The sequence below is a fragment of the Crinia signifera genome, chromosome 4, assembly GCF_055691185.1.
Source record: "Crinia signifera chromosome 4, ASM5569118v1, whole genome shotgun sequence".
In the NCBI taxonomy this organism is placed as follows: Eukaryota; Metazoa; Chordata; class Amphibia; order Anura; family Myobatrachidae; genus Crinia; species Crinia signifera.
Window position 1 is genome coordinate 302,745,797 of NC_139220.1, and position 25,229 is coordinate 302,771,025.

General features: G+C 40.7%; 1 protein-coding gene across 1 annotated transcript in view; it reads right to left on the bottom strand.

The window, feature by feature from the left end:
- Positions 1-1,392: 1,392 nt before the first annotated feature.
- LOC146073254 (uncharacterized) overlaps positions 1,393-25,229 on the bottom strand; it is a 28,209-nt gene continuing 4,372 nt past the window's right edge. The window contains exons 2-4 of the mRNA XM_083180444.1: positions 19,364-19,605; positions 3,556-4,107; positions 1,393-1,502 (exon numbers count right to left, since the gene is read on the bottom strand). Of these exons, the coding sequence (XP_083036570.1) occupies positions 1,393-1,502; positions 3,556-4,107; positions 19,364-19,605 (904 nt within the window). The remainder of the gene's footprint in view (positions 1,503-3,555; positions 4,108-19,363; positions 19,606-25,229) is intronic.

The window sequence follows — 25,229 nt, forward strand, 5'->3', positions numbered from 1 at the left end:
CATGGACTGATTACATTTATTTATTTATTTATTAACAGTTTCTTATATAGCGCATACAAATTCCGCAGCGCTTTACAGAGCATAGTTATGAGCAAACACATAGCAAATTACATTACAAGACAGTTTGGGACAAGTACATGGTTAATACGGATAGTTGCATCAGGGGACAGGACACTGAAGCAATTATCAGGGTGGCTGTGGTTTATATATTCTAAGAAAGGCACATGAGGAGAGAGGGATTACATATATGTTACCTGATGTCGATTATCTTCCCCAATTCTTAACCTTAGTAAGTTTATAATCTATTTTTATCTGTTTCATTTTTTTTTAAATTGTTATTATTTGATGCTCAAAGTTGGATAGATTTATCTATATATTCTGAACATGGAATGAGAGGTAGAACAATGGGGGTTATTCTAGTTCATTCTTTCTGACAAAATCCTTCTTAGATGGACAAAACCATGTGCACTGCAGGTGGGGCAGATGTAACATATGCAGAGAGAATTAGATTTGGGTGGGGTTTTTCTTCAAAGTGAGATCTGTATTGCAGTGTAAAATAAAGCAGTCAGTATTTTCCCTGCACAGAAACAAAATAACTCACCCAAATCTAATTCTATCTGCACATGTTACATCTGCCCCCCTGCAGTGCACATGGTTTTGTCCATCTAAGAAGGATTTTGTCAGAAAGAATGAACTAGAATAAACTCCAATGTTTTGATCTTCCAATGTATCTCCTTATGGTCTCTCTTCCACTCTTCAACTATAAATCTAAAACACAACTTGTGCAATTTAAAAGACATAAGGACCTTATCTAACCCTTTATCTAATAGGCAAATGATGTCCACATAGAGTGTCACCAAGAACACTTCCTCCTGGCCCCAAATCTCTGATTTACTATATAACCAACTCCTAGTACACACTAGTTTTCCCGAAATTAAGGTCATCCATCTCTGCTTGGCCAGGACCAGTATGGATGCAGTTTCCATTTAGGACATCATTGGGACTCCGATATTGGCATTGGGACTGTTATTATTATATATAATTATAGGATCGACCATCATTTATATCACAAACATCACTAAACTTATCCCCACGTGGTAAGATACTGTAACAACATATGCTTGGACTGTGCTTCTAGGAGTCAGACACCATCGGTTGTCCCATAAAATCGGTCTGGTGAGAATCACATGGACAAGCAGAGACATTTCCTAATATACATCTGTGTGCAGAAACCTTTGTGTCATTTTATCTCTTCTGTTGTTTTAATACTTGTTTTAATAAAAACTATTTAGATATGATATACAGACAATCTATTCTATACAATCAGTGGCTGAATTACAGGGTAGCAGCCCCTCTATTGTCTGTATCACTGGGTGATCACATGGTGTAATATCATGTATATCTTTCCTCCTGTTGTCGGCCATGGATCAGACTATGGAACAGGAGCGTCCTTGTACTATCAGTGACAGCAGTAGCGCTGATTCCAATTCTAATATAAAAATCTGTGGGAAAGTGTAATATAGGACAATACAGGATCAGTGTTGGATAATCTCATAGAAGCCCTAAGCTCTACCTATAAGTAGTCAGGTGATGGTGAGATGTGTCTGATGTTTATACTCATTGGAGCCCTGAAAGCCAAGAATCTCCTGTTTTATATGGTACTGGTCTTGCTGGTATATAATGCCATATGCCATATACCATGCTGTGCTACTTATGGTTGGACAAACGCCATAGGCAGGCTAGATGATGGTGGCTCCGTCTGTATCTCCCCTGGTCCCATCATCTAATATGTAGAACAATGTACAAAATGATTTAATACTTATACAATATATTAGATCAGCAGCCAAAAACAGAATCATATCATTTATAAGGATCAGTATTTATTCAACAAGTATTATGGGGATAACTGTCAGTAACATAAATAGTAGTCACTGATATTGTTTGATTATAGTCACTAAGTCATTTTAATTAAGTTCTTGATCATAAACATGGTAAACAATATGTTATCAATGGTGTAAAAACAAAACATGTGCTGTTACCCACAGCAACCAGATATCAGCTTTCATCACCTAGTGCCAGCAAGCAAACAACTGTATAATCATTGATTAATATGGGATACAGGGGACCAATGTCCTAGTTGCACCATTATACAATATAATACATAGTATATGAATCAGAGGGAGGTAAGACAGCAATAGGAATGTATGAGGGACAGAATAAGGAGGTATAATAGGGACTGGGAGGAGCTGCTGGAACTCTGTAATGGATATATAGCTCTTTCCTGTACTAGCCCCAGCACCAGTGTGAGCAGAACAGCTGTATATTACAGGGCACAGTAATGGCAGCCACATCGTCATTGTCTGTTATACCGCAGCTCAATTTCCTAACAGAGAGATTGTCCCAAGGGAAAAGCAGCCCCCAGCTTACTGGTCACAGCTCTCCTGTCTTTAGCAAGATGGATTTATATAAACTTATTGCCATATTCATACTGTAACATTAAAGTTACCTTCCTGAAACACATAATGTGTGATACAACTTACTATTGATTCACATGCAACATTCAGACCCTCAGAGTGACTATGTATGTGAGTAATAAGGTTGATCTCTTTAGTAAAACACTTGCTGAATTCAGAGCATGATTATGGCTGATCCCCTGTGTGACTCATTGGATGTATAACAAGTTTTTGTGGTTTCATTTAGTTGCTTCCACCAAACTCCACCTGAGAATGCCGGCTGCTCACCCCAACTTACAGCAGATGTTTCTACACACAGGCTGTGAATGGATGTTTAACATAGACATCCATTCGCAGGCTGCAGGGGAACACCCATATCATTCTATGGTCAGCGACCATCGAATGATGTGGAAGGCACACGCACATCTGCTTAGAACAACCTTAGATGTGTGTGAGAATTCAGAAGGAAGTGGGCAGGCAGCTGACAACCGGTGATGTCAGCTGCCCACCCCTGTACCCGCATCATTGGCCCACTAGCATGATAATGCCCAGTGTTATCTAGGGATCACGCATTAAGTGCTGGGCGTTCCCATATGCAAATGGTCCGGTCCACCACCACCTGCCCCCCCTGCCCTCAAGGTTGTGTGTGTGCACCCATTGAACAGTCCCCTACAGATGACAATGCACATGTACAGACACATAACATCAGAGCCACCCGGATCTGCTGTAAAATGTCATCTTATGCTGTGAAAATAGCCCAACATCGGACCCCTTGTGAACGAAGGGGTCCGAACGAACAGACATGAATAAGGTCCCTTGTTTCTTAGTGAAACACTTGTTACATTTAGAGCATTAATGTGTTTTTATCCTGTGTGAATCCTCTGATGAAGAAGAAGATTTCTCTTTTCTGTAAAACACTTTCTGCATTCAATGCATTGAAACGGTTTCTCTCCTGTGTGACTCTTTTGATGTTCAGAAAGAGTTGACTTCTGAGAAAAACACTTGATACATTCGGAGCATTTATATGGTCTCTCTCCTGTGTGAGTCCTCTGATGTATAACAAGTGCTTGCCTGGTGATAAAACACTTGCTACATTCAGCACATTTATATGGTTTCTCTCCGGTGTGAATCATCTGATGTCTGAGAAGCTCTGATTTCCATGTAAAGCATTTGTCACACTCAGAGCACAGATGTGGTCTCTCTCCTGTGTGACTCCTCTGATGTCTGAGAAGATCTGATTTCCATGTAAAGCGTTTGTCACACTCAGAGCACAGATGTGGTCTCTGTCCTGTGTGACTCCTCTGATGGCTAAGAAGATGTGATTTACTTATAAAGCATTTGTCACACTCAGAGCACAGATGTGGTCTCTCTCCTGTGTGACACCTCTGATGGATGAGAAGCTCTGATTTACATGTAAAGCGTTTGTCACACTCAGAGCACAGATGTGGTCTCTCTCCTGTGTGACTCCTCTGATGTCTGTGAAGATGTGATTTACGTATAAAGCATTTGTCACACTCAGAGCACAGATGTGGTCTCTCTCCTGTGTGACTCCTCAGATGGATGAGAAGCTGTGATTTACATGTAAAGCGTTTGTCACACTCAGAGCACAGATATGGTCTCTCTCCTGTGTGACTTCTCTGATGGATGAGAAGCTCTGATTTACATGTAAAGTGTTTGTCACACTCAGAGCACAGATGTGGTCTCTCTCCTGTGTGACTCCTCTGATGTATTAGAAGATGTGATTTACGTGTAAAGCATTTGTCACACTTAGAGCACAGATGTGTTCTCTCTTCTGTGTGACTTCTCTGATGGCTAAGAAGAGATGATTTACATGTAAAGCGTTTGTCACAGAGCACATATGTGGTCTCTCTCCTGTGTGACTCCTCTGATGGATGAGAAGCTGTGATTTATATGTAAAGCGTTTGTCACACTCAGAGCACAGATGTGGTCTCTCTCCTGTCAGACTCATCATGTGTTTGATAAATTACAAATTAGCTGTGGAAGGTTTCTCCCATGCAAAAAATGAGAACGTCTTTAGTGAATCCTCCAGAGGTGTATAGGAAAACACTTTCTATAGTTGGCTTGATCAGAGAATAATGTCCTTTTAACAATGTCTTGTAATGTTATAGAAGAATTTCTGTATTTTATCTGTAACACAAAAAAAAAAAAAAAAATTGAAAATATAAAAATGACTGGTGTAGATCTAGTTATTTTTGTTCTTCTTTCAAATAAAATTGTATTGCATAAAACTTGACAAGTAATAATAGATTATTCAATGCATGTGATCCTGATATATATCCATGGCAATCGGCAAACATCCAAATGGTATATCATAGCAAATACAGTGGGTAAGAAATAGCACAATATAATAGTCAGTAATGTCATCCCATTAATATACCAAATAAATATGATGCCGTTTGTCATAAATCAGGAATTACTACATGAAAACTCTTCCAAGAAACCTTTGTGGAGATAATAGCAGTATTGCTGTCCCTAAAAATATCATAAGCCAATGCATGAGAAGATAAGGAAGGGGTAGGGGGTGAGAGGAACCGCACATGAGAAGGCTGAAATTACCCCCTGTCATATGTTGTAGGGAATATTTCCCAAGAGTCTCTATTGTTCATACCACGTGGAATATTTTAGAGTATCTGCTATTCTACACTGGAATTCCCTTGGTAGAGTGGAAACATAACCTTCCTACATATCAAATACACCTGGTGCTAAGTGTTCTCCATTCAGAGAAGTTTCTATCCAGGCCCAGGCAGAAATTGGCCCCAGGATTATAGTCTATAAAGTGTAATTTGTCATAAACAAAGTTCCCATTTCCCATGAAGCAATGTATAGATTGAGTAGTGTGGCCAGTGCTGCTGACTGTCTGAGAAAGGGGAGGGGCCCTGTCTATTATGTCAGTCCTGGGTCCCACATATTCTGATGGCAGCCCTGATCCCAATGATTGCCCATCACTCATACAATTTAGATGAAAAATGATAAAGTCCCTTTTATATATTTATAAATATAATGTGAACTTTCATGAATTGGTATATTGATTTATGAATACTTAACTGCAATGTCACTCATAGGATAAGTTAATATTATTCTATTATATAGTAATATTAACTAATTATATACTGGTCAAATAAAATGTAATTACTAATAACAAGGCAATATTCACAAAAGCAATGCTAAAACCGACTGTGTAATTATCAGCATAATCCTATGTATAATATAATTACCTTACTCTGGGGATCCTTCCTCTGTCTCTCTCTTACCCCCGTCCTCTTCGCTCCATCGCTGACCGCCGACTGACCTCTCACCTAATCACCTCCTCCCACTCCCGTGTCCAAGATTTCTCTCGCGCTGCCCCCCTGCACTGGAACAACCTCCCGCCACCCATCAGGCTATCTGATTCCCTTACCTCCTTCAAGCGCTCCCTCAAAACCCACTTTTTTCGACTAGCCTATCCCTCCTCCTAACCTCTTTTGATCCTCCTATCCTGCCTCCGTTCCCCTCCGTTCCTACTTATCCTATTGTATTTCGTTCGTCCACCCACCTATTTTTAGTATGTTAACTCTTATGAGCAGGGCCCTCCTTCCTCACGTACTCACCCTACCTCATTACCTCACCTGTGCTCCTGTCCTGTTCTTCCCTTCCTCTACTTCATCTTCGGTCTCCTTGACTATTTTGACACCTACTTCTGAACTGATGCTGATTTTAGTTCTACCAGCTATACCCCTATTTATACTGTATCTTTCTACACGCCCTGTACGTTACCTTGTAATTTTTTTATTTTTTTTTTGCTATGTACGGCGCTGCGGACACTTTGTGGCGCCTTATAAATAAACGTACTACTACTACTACTACTCCTCCGTCCTCCCAGCTCTCCAACCAGTAACTGACCCAACAGCTCATCCATCAGCTCCCAGTGGCCTGACACAGCCTATTTATAGTCACTCCTCCCCATCTCTCCCCAGTTGTTCCCAGGATGCCCTGCAGGAATTCTTACACTGAGAGGTGACATGTAAATTAGGGTCACATAACATTAGTATACAGTCATTCACCACAGCAGCTTCTCCTGCCCAGCTCCTTGTCTTGTAAATGAGGAGTAAATATTCCTAAAGTCACTTACTACAATGGGAAGTGCTAATTACACCCTGGCAGGGTAACACCTTGTATAGTAATTAGATCACAGCAGACTCCTGTTATGTCACCAATGGGACCTTTTGTTTAGGAGTCACCTATTGTCTGGCCATAGTTTCAGCAGAAATACATGTTCTACATATCAGTAATAGAAGGAAAATCACTCTCTTTTTTGTTGCTGCACTTTTTTAAATGTATCTCCTGTATTCACAAATAGAAGATATTAATTGAAAATAGTATGATTGGCTATCTACATTAGGATATGTAATAAAGCTAGGCAAGTTCTAGCGTTTGTAACCAGTAATGGAAAGGAGGGGGAGTTATTCCCACCTATCCAAGGTTACACTAAAACTAAGCTTTCAATATGATATATTAAAATATTGCACATATACACACATATATAACTGTCACAGAGAGAAACAAAGCATCAATGTTAAAGAATCACATTCAGAGGTATAGTAACAAGTTTGTATATCCCAGTGAGGTGATGTAAAGCACACTGTTGTTTAATACAATGTAATTAATTATGTTGATACTATGGGGAAATTTAATAGAATGAGAGATTCAGAAAGTGAGAGATTTGGTAAGAAACGGCAATCATTTATACTGCAAAACTAGTTTGATTTTGCAGTGTAAATGATTGCCGCTTTAAAAAAAACTGGAGACTTCTTACCAAATCTCTCACTTTCTGAATCTCTCATCCTATTACATTTCACCCCTATGTATCACTTAGACTGCAAGTAAGATCTAAATATACGTAGTAAATAGTCCAGTTATACAGTTGCTGAATTGAAAGTCCCTGTAATTATAATCCTGTCAGCACTGGATACATATACTTAGTTTCACAGACTGTACAAAAGGGAAACACATAGATGTTACCAGTGATAATCTAATTAGGTATAAACAGTGTGTCTATAATACATCACATGCGGGCGGGTGGCAAAAGACAATGCTAAGAACACTTCAGCAATAATAATAGTCTTATTTCATGTTTGAATGTTGCCTTCAGCCCGAGAGTAGTCACGTGACTTGATATGAGAGCACACAATAAGTGGTGTAATTACACAATTATCCCAGTGTATGTGCTTTTAGATGGAAACATCACATTTCTAGTGCAAGACAAGTAACTATGGGGGTTATTCTGGTTGGTGCGGCCAAACGTGCCTACGTCCCATATTAGCGCACGCTCTCCGTACGCGGCCGTTGAGGTTAAGTCCACCCACAAATCAGCCGCATACGTACGGGCAGAAACAACGTCGGAGGGGAGTGGCGTACAATTGAGCGTACGCCAACATACACGGACGGACCACCCCTTACACACCGACAACTGGCGTACAACAGAGCGTACGCCACCGTTTACGGACGTCTCTCGTCCGTCTTCCCGCCGACTTCTTGCGGAAATCTGAGCGTACGCCACCGTGCACGGATGGGTCTCTATTGTTTTCAATGGAAAACTCAGCGTATGTCACCGCTCGTGAGAGTGAGCGTACGTCCGTGCACGCTGGCATACCCTTCACATATATGGCCCTCGTAATCTACCCTTTCAACTATGATTAAGACAATTAAAATAATTATTCTATTTGTTAATCAATTATTGTTTTCTATTGCCTCAATTGTCTACCTTAATGAACAGGCTAAAAATAATACATTTTAACCCTCCTTACATGTATATATTTTATGTTCTAATGTTGCATTTTTATCACTATCTATGTGTCCCCACATTGCAATTTACTTTTAAATAAAGTTATGTTGTTGTTTGTGTGTATGTACTAAATTATGTCCATAATTAGTTTGATCTGAATTTTTACTATGTATACCTACCCTGATGTTATGTGTGATGTTTTAATCTAACAACATTAAACATTCATGCATTTTTACTATGTGTTATTTAACTCAAAAACACACACATTCACACAGCAATCGTTACCCCTCACCTCAAATTACAAATATAAGTTAAACTACACATCTGTATGTACCTGCCCTTACAAACCCTCTAACATTTTTAGAATTAAAAACACAGGCAACTTCTAACTGAATATAAACTTTTATTTTTTTTTAAACATAAAAACAAAAATAATCAAAAAAATTAAAGGAGGGCCTCCAGGCGCAAAAAAAGAATGTTCAAATAAAGCAGGGTAAAAATATTTCCTGCAAAATCTGGCCCACATCTTCCTGGTGCTGTTCAGTGACTGTAGTGAAGGGAAAAAAAACATTATATTGAATATATAATATACACCAATGTTTGTTGTATTTGTACATAATAAGAAGTTGTGAGTTAAGTGTGAAGGCCACATACATTTTTCAACTACATTGAAGAAGGGTATGCTGTAAACACAGTACTAAAAACTAATATGTTAACACACACATACTGTACATATTACATACAGTAACAATAAATAGATTCCTCCTTCTTGGATGAATGTATGCTGTATCCCAATTGGTAGTTTTGTTTTGGGGGGCTCACCTCTAACCTCACAATTAGGCTGTGCTATTTAAGGGTTATGACATTGTTGCGGCTTAAGCACTCCTTACTATTTTAATTTTAGGACATTGCTGTACAAATTATAGGTCTAAAGCTATGTTTGTATTAGAGTGAACACGTTGACACATGTCGACTTGTGTAGATTGAGTGTGCTACTGTGTAAAGTCTATGAAAGCACGTAGTGAATGTGTATAACTGTTTAACAAATACCTACCTTAGCATATATAAGCAGGTCTTACAAAGATTCTTACCTTAAATTAAACAAACCTTTAAATGTCGAGAAGTATAGAAAGATAAGCTTCCGAGGTGTTTGAGTGCTGTGTGTGGCTTGCAGGTAGTGAAATCATGGTTTGGACTTAATAGACTGCAGCATTGCTTATTACATTCAGGTGTATGTGTTTGAGTAGTAATCAGCGTAAATTAGCAAACCCAGGCGCACGCTGTCATGCGGTATCTGTAGGGGTGGTCTGAGGTGGCGGTTGGCGGCCACCTGTTTTGTGTCCGAAATGAACGGTGCTTTAGCTGATCGAGCGGTAGTAGCACGTTCATTTTTGATGTAAACCCCTGTGTACGCCCATGTTTTCGCCCATTTTCTCTCATTATTTCGGCCGCTCCCCTCAACACGCCCCTATGCCGCCCCCAATGCCCGTACTCTCGCGTACAGGTTTTTTCGCACGGAGAGACCCGTCCGTAAGCATTGTGGAGTGTTCGCGCCTGCGCATTGGAGATGGTACACATGTGCAGATCGTTAAAAACCCCGGAACGTACGCGTACGGCCCCCCCGCACCAACCAGAATAAGGCCCTATGCAGGGCCGGTGCTAGGGTGTTCGGCGCCCTCCTGCAAACTATAAATTTGCGCCCTCCTATACTTTAGAAAGAGACAGCAAGCAACAAATCTGGACGCTGAAAAAAAGCTATATAATGCCCGTAGTGCCACATCATGTGCCCAGTAGCATCAGTGTAGTAACTATACATTTTGGTTCCCTGTGCCAGAAAAGGAATTAGGTCCCTGTACCTCCTGCCACCCATACATACAGTACATACATACATACATACACACTGAATACAGGGCGAGTGCGCACTGTGCCACTTATGAACATTGTTCCAGCTAGAGCTCCTTATGCACGATGTGCCAGGTAGATCCCTTAGACACCCTGCGCTCGATAGATCTTCTATAGAAATACTGCACCAGCACTAAGCACATCATAATGTCCATTACACTTTATGCCGCACATCGTAATGCCCATGACACATTATGTCTCACACCGTAATGCCCTTTACATATTATACCACACACCATAATGGCCATTACACGTTATGCCGCACACACTGTAATGTTTATTAGACATGCCACACACCGTTATGCCCATAACATATAATGCCACATAAGTTCAGCTTACCTACACACTCATTGCCAGGAGTTAAATGCTCGTTGCCAGGGATTACTTGCTCCTCTCCAGGGGCTTTATGATTGCTACACGCTAGTTGCTTTGGTGGTTTAAATGCTTGTTGCCAGGGGAGTTACATTCCTGGTGATGCAGAGGCACAGCATGCCAGCGCTCCTGGAATCAGCACTTCCTGGTAGCGCTAGGCACCCTGACAGAGGCGCAGGAGGCACTCAAGTGCCTCACTCCTCTATTGAGGCGGACATTTTTATAGGGGCACTGGGACTCTGTCTGTACATAGGCGCATACATAGGGCATGGGAGGACCTGATACAGGGGAGTGGGAAGTAGAGGGAGGAGACTGAGGACTGAGGCACCTGCCATACAGTAGCAGGGGTAAACCCAGGATTTTCAGGGGGGGTGTCCCATAGTAAACACATACATACACATAGCATAATTATAAAGGACATACACGCACACATACCATACATATACACAGGGAATGCACTCACACAAAATACATACACATAGGGCATACAGGCACACATACCATATATACCCACAGGGCATGCATGCACACATACACACATAGAATACATACAGGTTATACAAGCACACGCACCATACATACACATTAGGTATATAAGTACCATACATACACACAGGGCCAACAAGCACACATATCATACATACACACAGGGCATGCACGCACAATATGTACACACGGGTCATACACGCACACATACCATATATACCCGCAGGGCATGCACACACCCACACACAATACATACATACATACAGGCACACGCACCATACATACATACATACATACATACACACACACAGGGCATGCACGCACACAAACCATACATACAGACAGGGCGTGCACGCACACAAACCATACATACAGACAGGGCATGCACGCACACAAACCATACATACAGACAGGGCATGCACGCACACAAACCATACATACACACAGGGCATGCACGCACACAAACCATACATACAGACAGGGCATGCACGCACACACACCATACATACACACAAGGCATGCATGCACACAGACACAATATGTACACACAAGGCATACACTCACACATACATTTACACAGGGCATGCACTCATACTGTACATACAATACATACACACTGGGCATAAAAGTACCATAAATACACACAGAGCATACATGCCCACCTACCATAAATACACACACATGTACCATACATATACAAACACACACACACGTGGCATATACAGTAGGCAAACATACACACAGTATATTCATAAACATACACAAGACACATACACAGCAAACTGTATATACACAGTACAGTCATACACACAGCATACTTGATATTAAGGGATGTACTAAAAGGAATGACACCACACAAGCAATCATATAAAATGCCCTGCAGCTGCAAAGATATCCTAATGCTCCCTGGGCCAGTATACAGTTATTTAAGGTGCCCCCACCACCCACATCAGGGAACACACACCTGAATAGTCAACAGTCCCATGTGCTGTGGTCACTTTCTCACGGAGTAGAAGGAAGTTGGAACTGCCGAAGAGCAGAGGACTCAGAGCTGTGCACTGCAGCGCCACCTACATGCAGCTCTACACAGCCTCCCTGCTCTCCTTTCAGCTCTGCTCAGCTGGCTCAATTGATTGTCGGGCGGGCAAGGGGTAGGGGTGAGTGCGGCGAGGAGAGAGGAGTCGGAGGAAGGAGGGAGCCGCCGGCGCCGCAGGTTGCCTTCTAGAGTCTCAGGTCAGGCTAGGCGCAGCGTCAGCAGCAGGATAGCAAAGGCAATGGGAGCGCCTATGCAGGCTGGCGCCTCCCTGCTTTGCATCCCCTGCTGAGCGGGTAGCGCCGGCCCTGGCCCTATGACACTATAGGGATATAATCTTACACTGTCTTGTCTGCTATAGGTATATCTTTTTCTCAATATTATTAATTAATGACTAGTCTAATTTAAGATGATTAATAAAACAATTTCACGTCATTTGTATGGACAATTTGTATGTTACATATCCATAAAGGCAGGTAGCCAGGGAAAATATTGTCAGGTAATGCAAGAGGCACCTTGTATAGAAATACCCCAGCACAGAATGTTGTCTGTCAGTGGTTGTGATGAGAGTATTCAGGGAAAAGAGGTGGGATAGGTAGGAGAGACATAGAACAGCCTTTTACCTTATCCTAGTGTGCTGCTGCCTATCACATACAATTGTATTGTCAGGGTGGATGGTGAGCGACACTTAGTCAGTGGTGGGGCTGTTAAGGTGAAATAAGGTGAGATGTATGTATCGATATCTGTATGCATGTGCTAAAGCATAATGCCTGTAGAAAGGAGAGACGGGGAGTCAGAGAAGTACTTTTTGATTGGCCTTATAATCTGTGTAGGAGTCTTCCTGAGTTAGCTGCTGTGGCGTCCGCCGTGCATGGCGGTTAATGCGCCAGATGATCGTATCGCACAGAGGGCTTCCTCGTGTCTGCTCTGTATCATGTGACCTAATAGGTCAAAGGTCAAAATACTCCGTGTGATCACGGAAAAATTGCTTAAAGTTACTATATTTTTTGTATACTGCCTCCTACATTATTTGTTTATTCATCCATTATCCAGACGGTTGTCATTTTATTTTATTTTATATGATATTTGTAATACTATGTATTTTAACTTGAGCACTGATGCGCACAGATGCACCTAATGAGCAATTAGCTGACTGCTATTTAAACTGAGCCCAGAGCTCACTCCACACACTTGCTCCTGAGGAAGCCGGACAGCAAACATCCGGGGAAACGCGTTGAGCTTTCATAATATCTCACCATCATCTCATCCATCTGTTCAAGTGATGCCCCTTCTCCCACAGACGTCCATCATCTCCTAAACATCTATTGGATTACAAAAACCTTCATGGGACTCAAGCCAAGTTCCTAAAAAGATCCAGCTTAAAGGAGAAGACGCCAAATAGGGAGAAACACTCCTATCCCTTCATAGGGAACCATTCTAACGGGACTTCAACATCACTCCCACTGGTGTTGTCATCCTCACCAGCCAACTGCAGATGGTAATATTACTAACTCTTATTCATATTCCGCATTTGTGGAGCTCCGCATAAATCAGCCAAGCATCTTGTGCTCTTATTAACATTTATTCATTGTTTTATTATAATTTTTTTTTTTTGATTGTTTTTATATGTAAATTAAATTTGTACTAATTTTGAGATACCGTCTGGTCTTTATAATTATTCAGCCAGCGCTGGCACATTCTCTATTTTCCTACCTACTACTGTTTTTGGGTCTGACAACCCAGTATCAGCAGCTGTTGATAGCGCACCACTCACCCCCTTTTCCTTCATCGTGTCTGCGTTAGCATTTATAAAATGCAATGCTGGAGTCCAATAAAATGCAGAATTATAAATGCATATTCCAGTACAAATATTTTTTTTCCAAATATTGTGCTATGAATTGAAAGAATTTATTTTGTTAAAATAAATTATTATTCTGAATTAGTTTATATAACATTGTGTTGTATTAAGAAAATGTGGGGCATTTTTGTGCATATTGTGTAGCTGTAAGCATGGTCAGAATACCAATAGTAACCAAGACATAGTCGCTTTTCTATTTTATGTACTAAAGATATCTTAAAAGTTTGATATAACCTGTGATTTATTATTTGATAGAAATAACGCTGTATTTAATTAAATCAATTACATGTGAAAGATTAGTGTACAAAGAAGCCACTACCACATGTACAGATCTTCCTGGTGGAGTTATTAAATCCTTATGTATTTTTGAAACATAATACATAATTTGTATTACCAGGATTTTAATGTAGAAATACTCAATACTGTTGAAACAAATACAAACAATTCTTTATTATCTTTACTAACTTTAAATCAGACCTATCTTGATTGATGCATCCTTGTCCACAACATTATCAGCCAGGTAGCAACCAACAGCTAATGCTTTTAAATCAGGTTTAAGTATGCTTTAAACTAAAGGTGCCCATACACACGCAGATTTATCTTCAGATCTGTCTGGTTGGAACAAAAACATGGTTATGGATGAGAGCAAATGACAGTTGACCATTTGCTTGGAAATGCTGGAAAACTAACAAACTGTTGCTCATCCATAACCATGTTTTTTTTTCCAACCAGCCAGATCTGAAGATAAATCTTACTAGTGTATGGGCACCTTAAGAATACAATATTAAAAAATGGTTTGGGATACGGTCAGTAGGTCTACAAGCATTGGGCCAACAAGCATTAGGTTGACAACATTATGTCAACATGTATTATGTTCAGCATGCATTAAGGTCAACATGCAGGAAGGTAGACATGATGGAAGGTCGACGTGGCTTAGGTCAACAGGGTCATTAGGTCAACACAAGCATTAGGTCGATATGGGAAGGTCAACAGTCAAAACGTTGACATGGGGATTTACTCTGCTTTTTGAGTTGACTTGTGCCAACAGGTGGTATTTAATGCCCTACCATCCACTAGGGTGTGGTGGGAGAATGGGGACGTGGTTCTACATTTCAGTGTCCATGTCGACTGTGTCGAAATTCGGGACAATTTAAAAAAAAACATGTTTACCTTTCGACCGGAGACCTTCTGCATGTCGACCTAATGCTTGTGCCAACCTAATGACCCTGTCAATCTAATCCATGTCAACCTTCAGTCATGATGACCTTCCTGCATGTCGACCTTAATGCATGTTGACCTAATGCTTGTCGACCAATTTGCTGTCTACCCAATGATCCCATTTCTAGGGTTTTATAGGGTGGTTATAAGATGGCAATTCATATTTATTATTATAAACATTATTGCTCTCTGTGATATAAAATTATATTATTATTTTAGAAAATGCTTTTGTATGGTTCAAATAATAAATATAGTTGTTGAACTCTATATAACAATCACATTAAATAAAATTAATTGATATCTAGAGAGTTATTTTGATGAAAGTTTAAATATTCTTAATGGTTTCTCAATAGTGTTGGTCTGTTTGATTGATTTGGCACAATTATTTCTATTACATTTTTTAAATAAAAAAGGTGACTGTAGTCTGCTGTAAGAAAATGTATTTTTCTGTTTATAAAACAGATTTTTTTGCAGTTTGTGATATCTAAAAAAAATTATCTTGTGTATGTTTTTTGTATCTTTTTGTGACCAGAACTAGCTTTAATATTGTGTATTGTGTCTGTGATGGTGACACTTGTGATGAATATAGTGTGTAGTGTAATTTATTTTAATTTCAGAGTCATAATTTAAGAGTGCTTCTAATGTTGGTAATACTATCTATCCTCCGTCTCATGGACTGATTACATATATGTTACCTGATGTTGATTATCTTCCCCAATTCTTAACCTTAGTAAGTTTATAATCCATTTTTATCTATTATTATTATTATTTTTTTTAAAATTGTGACTATTTGATGCTCAAAGTGGGATAGATTTATCTATATATCCTGTATATGTAATGAGAGGTAGAACAATGTTTTGATCTTCCAATATATGGTCTCTCTTCCACTTTTCAACAATAAATCTAAAACACAACTTGTGCAATGTTAAAGACATAAGGACCTTATCTAACCCTTTACCTAATAGACAAATGATCTGCATCTATCACCCAGAACACTTCCTTCTGGCCCCAAATCTCGGATTTACTATATAACCAACTCCTAGCACACACTTGTTTTCCCACATTAAGGACATCCATCTCTGCTTGGACCAGACCAGGACCAGTATGGATGCAGTTTCTATTGGGACTCCGATATTGGCATTGGGACTGTTATTATTATATATAAGGATCGACCATCGTTTACATCACAAACATCACTAAACTTATCCCCACGTGGAAAGATACTGTAAAAACATATGCTTGGACTGTGCTTCTAGGAGTCAGACACCATCGGTTGTCCCATACAATCGGTCTGGTGAGAATCACATGAACAAGCAAAGACATTTCCTATTATACATCTGTGTGCAGGAACCTGTGTGTCATTTTATCTCTTCTGTTGTTTTAATACTTGTTTTAATAAAAACTATTTAGATATGAAATACAGGCAATCTATTGTATAAAATCAGTGTCTGACTTACAGGGTAGCAGCCCCTCTATTGTCTGTATCACTGGGTGATCACATGTTGTAATATCATGTATATCTTTCCTCCTGTTGTCGGCCATGGATCAGACTATGGAACAGGAGCATCCATGTACTATCAGTGACAGCAGTAGCGCTCATTCCAACTCTACTATTGAAAAAAATCTGTGGATATAGTGTAATATAGGACAATACAGGATCAGTGTTGGATAATCTCATAGAAGCCCTAAGCTCTACCTATAAGTAGTCAGTTGATGGTGAGATGTCTGATGTTTATACTCATTGGAGCCCTGAAAGCCAAGAGTCTCCTCTTTTATATAGTACTGGTCTTGCTGGTATATAATGCCATAGGCCATATACCAAGCTGTGCTACTTATGGCAGGACAAACGCCATAGGCAGGCTAGATTATGACGGCTCCATCTGTATCTCCATGGTCCCATCTTCTAATATGTAGAACAATGTACAAAGGGATTTAATACTTATAAATATATTAGATCAGCAGCCAAAAACAGAATCATATCATTTATAAGGATCATTTTTTATTCAACAACAAGTATTATGGGGATAACTGTCAGTAACATAAATAGTAGTTACTAATATTGTTTGATTATAATCACTAAGTCATTTTAATTAAGTTCTTGATCATAAACATGGTAAACAATGTGTTATCAATGGGATTTTATTCAAAACATGGTGTAAAAACAAAATATGTGTTGTTACCCACAGCAACCAGATATCAGCTTTAATCACCTAGTGCCAGCAAACAAACAACTGTATAGTCATTGATTAATATAAGAAACAGGGAACCAATGTCTTAGTTGCACCATTATACAATATAATACATAGTATATGAATCAGAGCGAGGTAAGACAGCAATAGGAATGTATGAGGGACAGAATAAGGAGGTATAATAGGGACTGGGAGGAGATGCTGGAACTCTGTAATGGATATAAAGCTCTGTACTTGTTTAGATTCATGGCAGCCGATATATCGGATGCAATATCGGCCGATATATATCAACCGATCCGATGCGATCCGATTTTTTACCTGTACATAATCCCACTATCCACAACGCATGGAGTTGATGTTAGATAGTGTGACGAGAAATCCGCATACGCTCGCCACGCTTCGGGCTCGGTGGCTTGCTGCGCTCACCACACTATATAAGATCAACTCCATGCGTAGTGGATAGTGGGGTTACGAACAGATAAAAAATCACATCGGATCGCATTGGCAGATATCGCATCCGATATATCAGCCGCCATGAAACTAAACAAGTACCTAAAGTTCTTTCCTGTACCAGCCCTAGCACCAGTGTGAGCAGAACAGCTGTATATTACAGGGCACAGTAATGGCAGCCACATCATCATTGTCTGTTATACTGCAGCTCTATTTCCTAACAGAGAGATTGTCCCAAGGGAAAAGCAGCCCCCAGCTTACTGGTCACAGCTCTCCTGTCTTTACAAGATGGATTTATATCAACTTATTGCCATATTCATACTGTAACATTAAAGTTACCTTCCTGAAACACATAATGTGTGATACAACTTACAGTATGTTATGTATCCCATCCTTGCTGGCGGGTCACCAGAACGTACGCGCTGGTGACCCGCCAGCAGCCTCGCCAGCGAGGAGATTGAGACGCACGTGCGACGGAAAACCTTGTCCGTCTCCGCCTCAGGGAGACGGACAGGGTTAGGGGGGGTTAGGGGGGGTGCGGGCAGGCGGTGGGGACCCCGGGTTACCGCCGGCAAGCCGGCGGGGACCCGGGGGAACGGATCGAAGCGCCGTCGGAAGGGGACGCGCGCGCCTCTCGTGCGCGCGCGTCCCCTTCTCACCATCGCCATGGCGCTGGCGGGGGATGGCGGCTGGCGACGCCAGCGCCATCCCCTGCAAAGATGGACCCTGACCCATCTGTACTATTGATTCGCATGCAACAGTCAGACCCTCATAGTGACTATGTATGTGAGTAATAAGGTTGATCTCTTTAGTAAAACACTTGCTGCACTCAGAGCATATATATGGCTGATCCCCTGTGTGACTCATTGGATGTATAACAAGTTTTTGGGGTTTATTCTAATTGCCTCACAAGGTTGCAAATTCACAGCCTTGTGAGTCCACCAAACCCCACCTGTGAATGCTGTGCTGCTCGCCCAAACTTGCAGCCGGTGTTCCCACGGACAGGCTGCAAATGGATGTTTAATATAAACATCCATTCGCAGGCTGTTATGAAACACCTACATCATTCCATGGTCGCCGACCATCAAATGATGTGGAAGGCACACGCACATCTAAGGTTGCTCAGAGTAACTGTAGATGTGTGTGCATTCTGAAGGAATTGGGTGGGCAGCTGATATCTGGTGATTTCAGCCGCCTGCCCCCTCATCCGCATCATCAGCCCGTTAGAATGAGCACACCCAGCATTCTCAATGAAGCACTGGGTATTCCCATATGAAAATGGACCGGTTCAGTGCCCCCTGTCTTTCAGCCCTCTGCCCACAAGGTTGGGTGTGAGCACGCAGCGAAAAGGTTGTCCGCCATGGGTGCACGCACCCAGCATCTGCACATGCTCAGAACTGACCCTACACATGTGCAGACACATAACATCTGTGTTGCCCGGCTCTGCTGTAAAATGTCATCTTATGCTATGCCAAAAGCCCAACATCAAACACTTTGCGAACGAAGGGGTCCGAATGTACGGACTTGAATAAGGTCCCTTGTTTCTTAGTGAAACACTTGCTACATTTAGAGCATTAATGTGTTTTTATCCTGTGTGAATCCTCTGATGAAGAAGAAGACTTTTCTTTAATGTAAAACACTTTCTGCATTCAAAGCATTGAAATGGTTTCTCTCCTGTGTGACTCCTCTGATGTTCAGAAAGATGTGATTTCTGAGAAAAACACTTGCTACATTCAGAGCATTTATATGGTCTCTCTCCTGTGTGACTCCTCTGATGTACACCAAGTGCTTGCCTGGTGATAAAACACTTGCTACATTCAACACATTCATATGGTCTCTCTCCTGTGTGACTCCTCTGATGGCTGAGAAGATGTGAATAACATGTAAAGCATTTGTCACACTCAGTGCACAGATGTGGTCTCTCTCCTGTGTGACTCCTCTGATGTGTGAGAAGATGTGATTTACATGTAAAGCGTTTGTCACACTCAGAGCACAGATATGGTCTCTCTCCTGTGTGACTCCTATGATGGATGAGAAGATCTAATTTGTATGCAAAGCCTTTGTCACACTCAGAGCAATTATATGGTCTCTCTCCTGTGTGACTCCTCTGATGTATAACAAGATGTTGCCTGGTGATAAAACACTTGCTACACTCAGAACATGTAAATGGTTTCTCTCCTGTGTGACTCCTCTGATGTGTGAGAAGATGTGATTTACATGTAAAGCGTTTGTCACACTCAGAGCACAGATGTGGTCTCTCTCCTGTGTGACTCCTCTGATGTGTGAGAAGCTGTGATTTATATGTAAAGCGTTTGTCACACTCAGAGCACAGATGTGGTTTCTCTCCTGTCAGACTCATCCTGTCATAGATAAGATACAAATTAGCTGTGGAAGGTTTCTCCTATGCAGAAAATGAGAATGTCTTTAGAGAATCCTCCAGAGGTGTATAGGAAAACACTATCTATAGTTGGTTTGATCCGAGAATAATGTCCTTTTAACAATGTCTTGTAATGTTCTTAGTAGAATTTCTGTATTATACCTGTAACAAAAAAAAAAAACAAAAAAAAATTGAATTTCAAATTCAATTGTATTGCATAAAGCACGACATGTAATAATAGATTATTCAATGCACGTGAGACTGTTATATATCCATGGCAATAGGCAAACATCCAAATGGTATATCATAGCAAATACAGTGGGCAAGAAATAGCACAATATAATAGTCAGTAATGTCATTACATTAATATACCAAATAAATATGATGCAGTTTGTCATAAATGAGGAATTACTACATGAAAACTCCTCCAAGAAACCTTTGTGGAGATAATAGCAGTATTGCTGTCCATGAATATATCATAAGCCAATGCATGAGAAGATAAGGAAGGGGAAGGGGGTGAGAGGAGCCGCACATGAGAAGGCTAAAATTACCCCCTGTCCTATGTTGTAGGGAATATATCCCAAGACTCTCTGTTGTTCACACCATGTGGAATATTTTAGAGCATCTGCTATTCTACATTGGAATTCCCTTGGTAGAGTGGAAACATAACCTTCCTACATATCAAATACACCTGGTGCTAAGTGTTCTCCATTCAGAGAAGTTTCTATCCAGGCCCAGACAGAAATTGGCCCCAGGATTATAGTTTATAAAGTGTAATTTGGCATAAACAAAGTTCCCATTTCCCATGAAGCAATGTATAGATTGAGTAGTGTGGCCAGTGCTGCTGACTGTCTAAAGCCCAATACACACGGGGAGAAATATTGTTCAGCAATATAATGCTCAGTAGTGTCTCCTTTTCATTAGTGACCAGAGATGGTCGCTGATGAAAGTGAACCTCTGCTGGGGGAGCCACAGAGGTAATCAGCTGGTCGCAGGAGCAAGCTCCTGCGACCAGCGATTAGAGTGGGGCTGAAAACGTGAGCGCACCCAGCATTTTATCGCTGGGGGACACTCCCATCACTGGCAATATGGTCACCAGCGACCATATTTCCAGCGATTTCAGCCCCTATCGCCCCCGTGTGTACACAGCTTTAGAAAGGGAAGGGGCCCTGTCTATTATGTCAGTCCTGGGTCCCACATATTCTGATGGCAGCCCTGATCCCAATGATTGCCCATCAGCTGTGAATGGAATATAAATGACTGTGATCTAATGAGAAATTCCTAATAAAATGCCAAAATTGACATAGTAATGGGCAAATACAGAAGCAATGGAGGAACTATATCCTCTACAAGGACTGGCTATTTGGGCCACTACCTGTATATTGTTTCTGTGCTACCATTACCTCTTGTTACTGTGTGTTATCTATATCTGTTTGTGGTGACAAATCAACTGATATTTTTGTTTCATGTGCGCAGTGTTTGGGTGATAGAAGTTCCCGTATCCTCACACTTTAATCATGATATATGTTACTAGTATGTTATTGCAACAATCTTAATGAATCATCATTCCTTGATTATATTTTACATACAAAAAACGGATATATATATAGCAAGGGAAATAAGTGTGCAAATTATTTAAAAACCTGTGAGCTGTGGATATTTGTTGATATTATCCACACTTAAAGGACTGTTTGAATGAAGTCCCAATTCCAATTTCTTTCTGCACCAAAGGATTTTCAATTATCCTGGCAGCTCTCGGTCACATGAATTTCACAGGTGTAGAATTGCTAGAGGAAGAGATGAGAGCGCTCCATTGTGCAATAACGTCAAAAACTTTTATTTAAGAACAAGATGTGTCTTCAATAAAAACAGGTATATCGTGACGTACCAAAATAGGCGGTATACCACCGCAGAGATTTCGCATAGATAGTGTTTACCCAAACACATATGTAGGAGAGGTTACACTACGGGCTTTCAGCGTCTCGACACGGCTGGATGGATGGACTGCAACGCCAGGCCACGCCCCTGGCGTTGCAGTCCATCCATCCAGCCGTGTCGAGACGCTGAAAGCCCGTAGTGTAACCTCTCCTACATATGTGTTTGGGTAAACACTATCTATGCGAAATCTCTGCGGTGGTATACCGCCTATTTTGGTACGTCACGATATACCTGTTTTTATTGAAGACACATCTTGTTCTTAAATAAAAGTTTTTGACGTTATTGCACAATGGAGCGCTCTCATCTCTTCCTCTAGCATACATATATATATGTAGAGTACATATGCCATGACCTGAAGCAATTTCTTATTAACAAGCAACGAAACGTTGTCCTTATAGGATGGCCTGAGAGTTTCAAGGATTCAAGATGCTTGGAGTACTGCTCCCCCCCCCCCTGCCCTCTATATATATATATATACACAAGTAACTAGCCAACATAACCATAATGTCGGCTCCCAAACAGGGCAAAACGTGAAGCTCCATGGGGCGCCATCTAGTGACTGCCAGCATGCACAACACTCCAATTCCCCATAAATGTGAGGAGCAGTATTATCCTTTTATTGTGTCAGATATATTATACAAATGATCCCACAGTATGATAGAGAATATATAGATATAGTCCATATGGTACTTATACATGATATGATAGAACTGATAAAGAACACATAGATATATATAATGTACATATTACTGATTATATATATTGTATCACATATGGTATTATACAGTATAATTATGTGACATGTAAATGATTCCTGCCCCTACATTACTGACTCATACAATTTAGATGAAAAATGATAAAGTCCCTTTAATATATTTATACATAGAATGTGAACTTTCATGAATTTGTATATTGATTTATGAATACTTAACTGCAATGTCACAAATAGAATAAGGCCATATTATTGTATTATATAGTAATAATAACTTATTATATATTGGTCAAATAAAATGTAATCACTAATAACAAGACAATATTCACAATAGAATAGTCAAATTGATTGTGTAATTATCAGCATAATCTTATGTATAATATAATTACCTTACTCTGGGGATCCTTCCTCTGTCTCTCTCTTACTCCTCCGTCCTCCCAGCTCTCCAACCTGTAACTGATCCAGCAGCTCCTCCATCATCTCCCAGTGGCCTGATACAGCCTATTTATAGTCACTCCTCCCCAGCTCTCCCCAGTAGTTCCCAGGATGCCCTGCGGGAATTCTTACACTGAGAGGTGACATGTAATTTAGGGGCCCATAACATTAGTATACAGTCATTCACCACAGCAGCTCCTCCTGCCCAGCTCCTTGTCTTGTAAATGAGGTGTAAATATTCCTATGGTCACTTATTACAATGGGAAATGCTAATTACACCCTGGCAGGGTAACACCTTGTATAGTAATTAGATCACAGCAGCCTCTGACGTCCTGTTATGTCACCAAAGGGACCTTTTGTTTAGGAGTCACCTATTGTCTGGCCAGAGTTTCAGCAGAAAGACTTGTTCTACATATCGTTAATAGAAGGAAAATCACTCTCTTTTTATTGGGACACACTTTTCAATGTATCTCCTCTATTCACATAATAGAAGATATTAATTGAACATAGTATTAGTGGCTATCGATATTAGGACATGTGATAAACCTAGGCAAGTTCTAGATTTTGTAACCAGTAAGGGATAGGAAGGGGAGTTATTCCCACCTATTGAAGGTTATACAAAAACTAAGCTTTTAAAAATCATATAATAAAATATTGCACATATACACACATATATAACTGTCACAGACATCAATGGTCAAATAATCCCATTCAGAGGTATAGTAACAAGTTTGTATATCCCAGTGAGGTGATGTAAAGCACACTGTTGTTTAGTACAAGCTAATTAATTATACTGATACTATGGGGGACATTTAGTAGGATGAGAGATTCATAAAGTGAGAGATTTGGGAGAAAACTCCAGTTATTTTAAAGCGGCAATCATTTACACTGCAAAACCAGTTTGATTTTACAGTGTAAATGATTGCCACTTTAAAAAACTATTGATTTCTTACCAAATCTCTCACTTTCTGAATTTCTCGTCCTATTACATTTCACCCCTATGTATCACTTAGTCTGCAAGTAAGATCTAAATATACGTAGTAAATAATCCAGTTAAACAGTTGCTGAATGGAAAGTGCCTGTAATTATAATCCTGTCAGCACTGGATACATATAGTTAGTTTCACAGTCTGTACAAACAGGGCCGTTTCTAGACAATTTAGCTCCCAGGGCGAAGAAATAAAAATGCGCCCCCCCCCCCCAATACATAGCATGGTATTATAGTAATTTCGCGCGCCGAAGGCGCGCGCCGAAATAGGGGGTGTGGCTTGATATTAAAAGGGGTGTGGCTTAATGTAAGGCGTGGTCTAGCAGGAAAACAATTACCTTATATCACACTTTTGCAACCTGCAAGACCAGACATTGGTTGCTGCAGGAATTGTTATTGTCCTCCCGCACTTAAGTTGGCTGGCTGAAGGCCACACAATGACCTAGTACGCCTCACAATGACAGGCTACTTAAATCATTATACACTATTTATCTGTGATGCCAATTACACATTACGCCGTACACTGTGATGACGATTACATATTACGCCGCACACCGTGATGACAATTACACATTACACCGCACACCAAGATGCCCATTAGACCACACACTGTGATGGCAATTACACAATACTCCCCACATCGTAATGCCCATTACACATTATGCCCCATGTGCCGCTGCCGCACAACCGATGCTGTTTACTAATATGCCCCCACAGTGCCAGATATGCCCCCACAGCGCCACAAATATATACCCCACAGTGCCACATATATGCCCCCACAGTGCCACACATATGCCCCCACAGTGACACAAATATATGCCCCCACAGTGACACAAATATATGCCCCCACAGTCCCACAAATATATGCCCCCACAGTGCCACACATATGCCCCCAGTGCCACAAATATATGCCCCCACAGTGCCACAATTATGCCCCACAGTGCCACACATATGCCCCACAGTGCCACACATATGCCCCACAGTGCCACACATATGCCCCACAGTGCCACAGATATATGCCCCCCAGTGCCACAGAT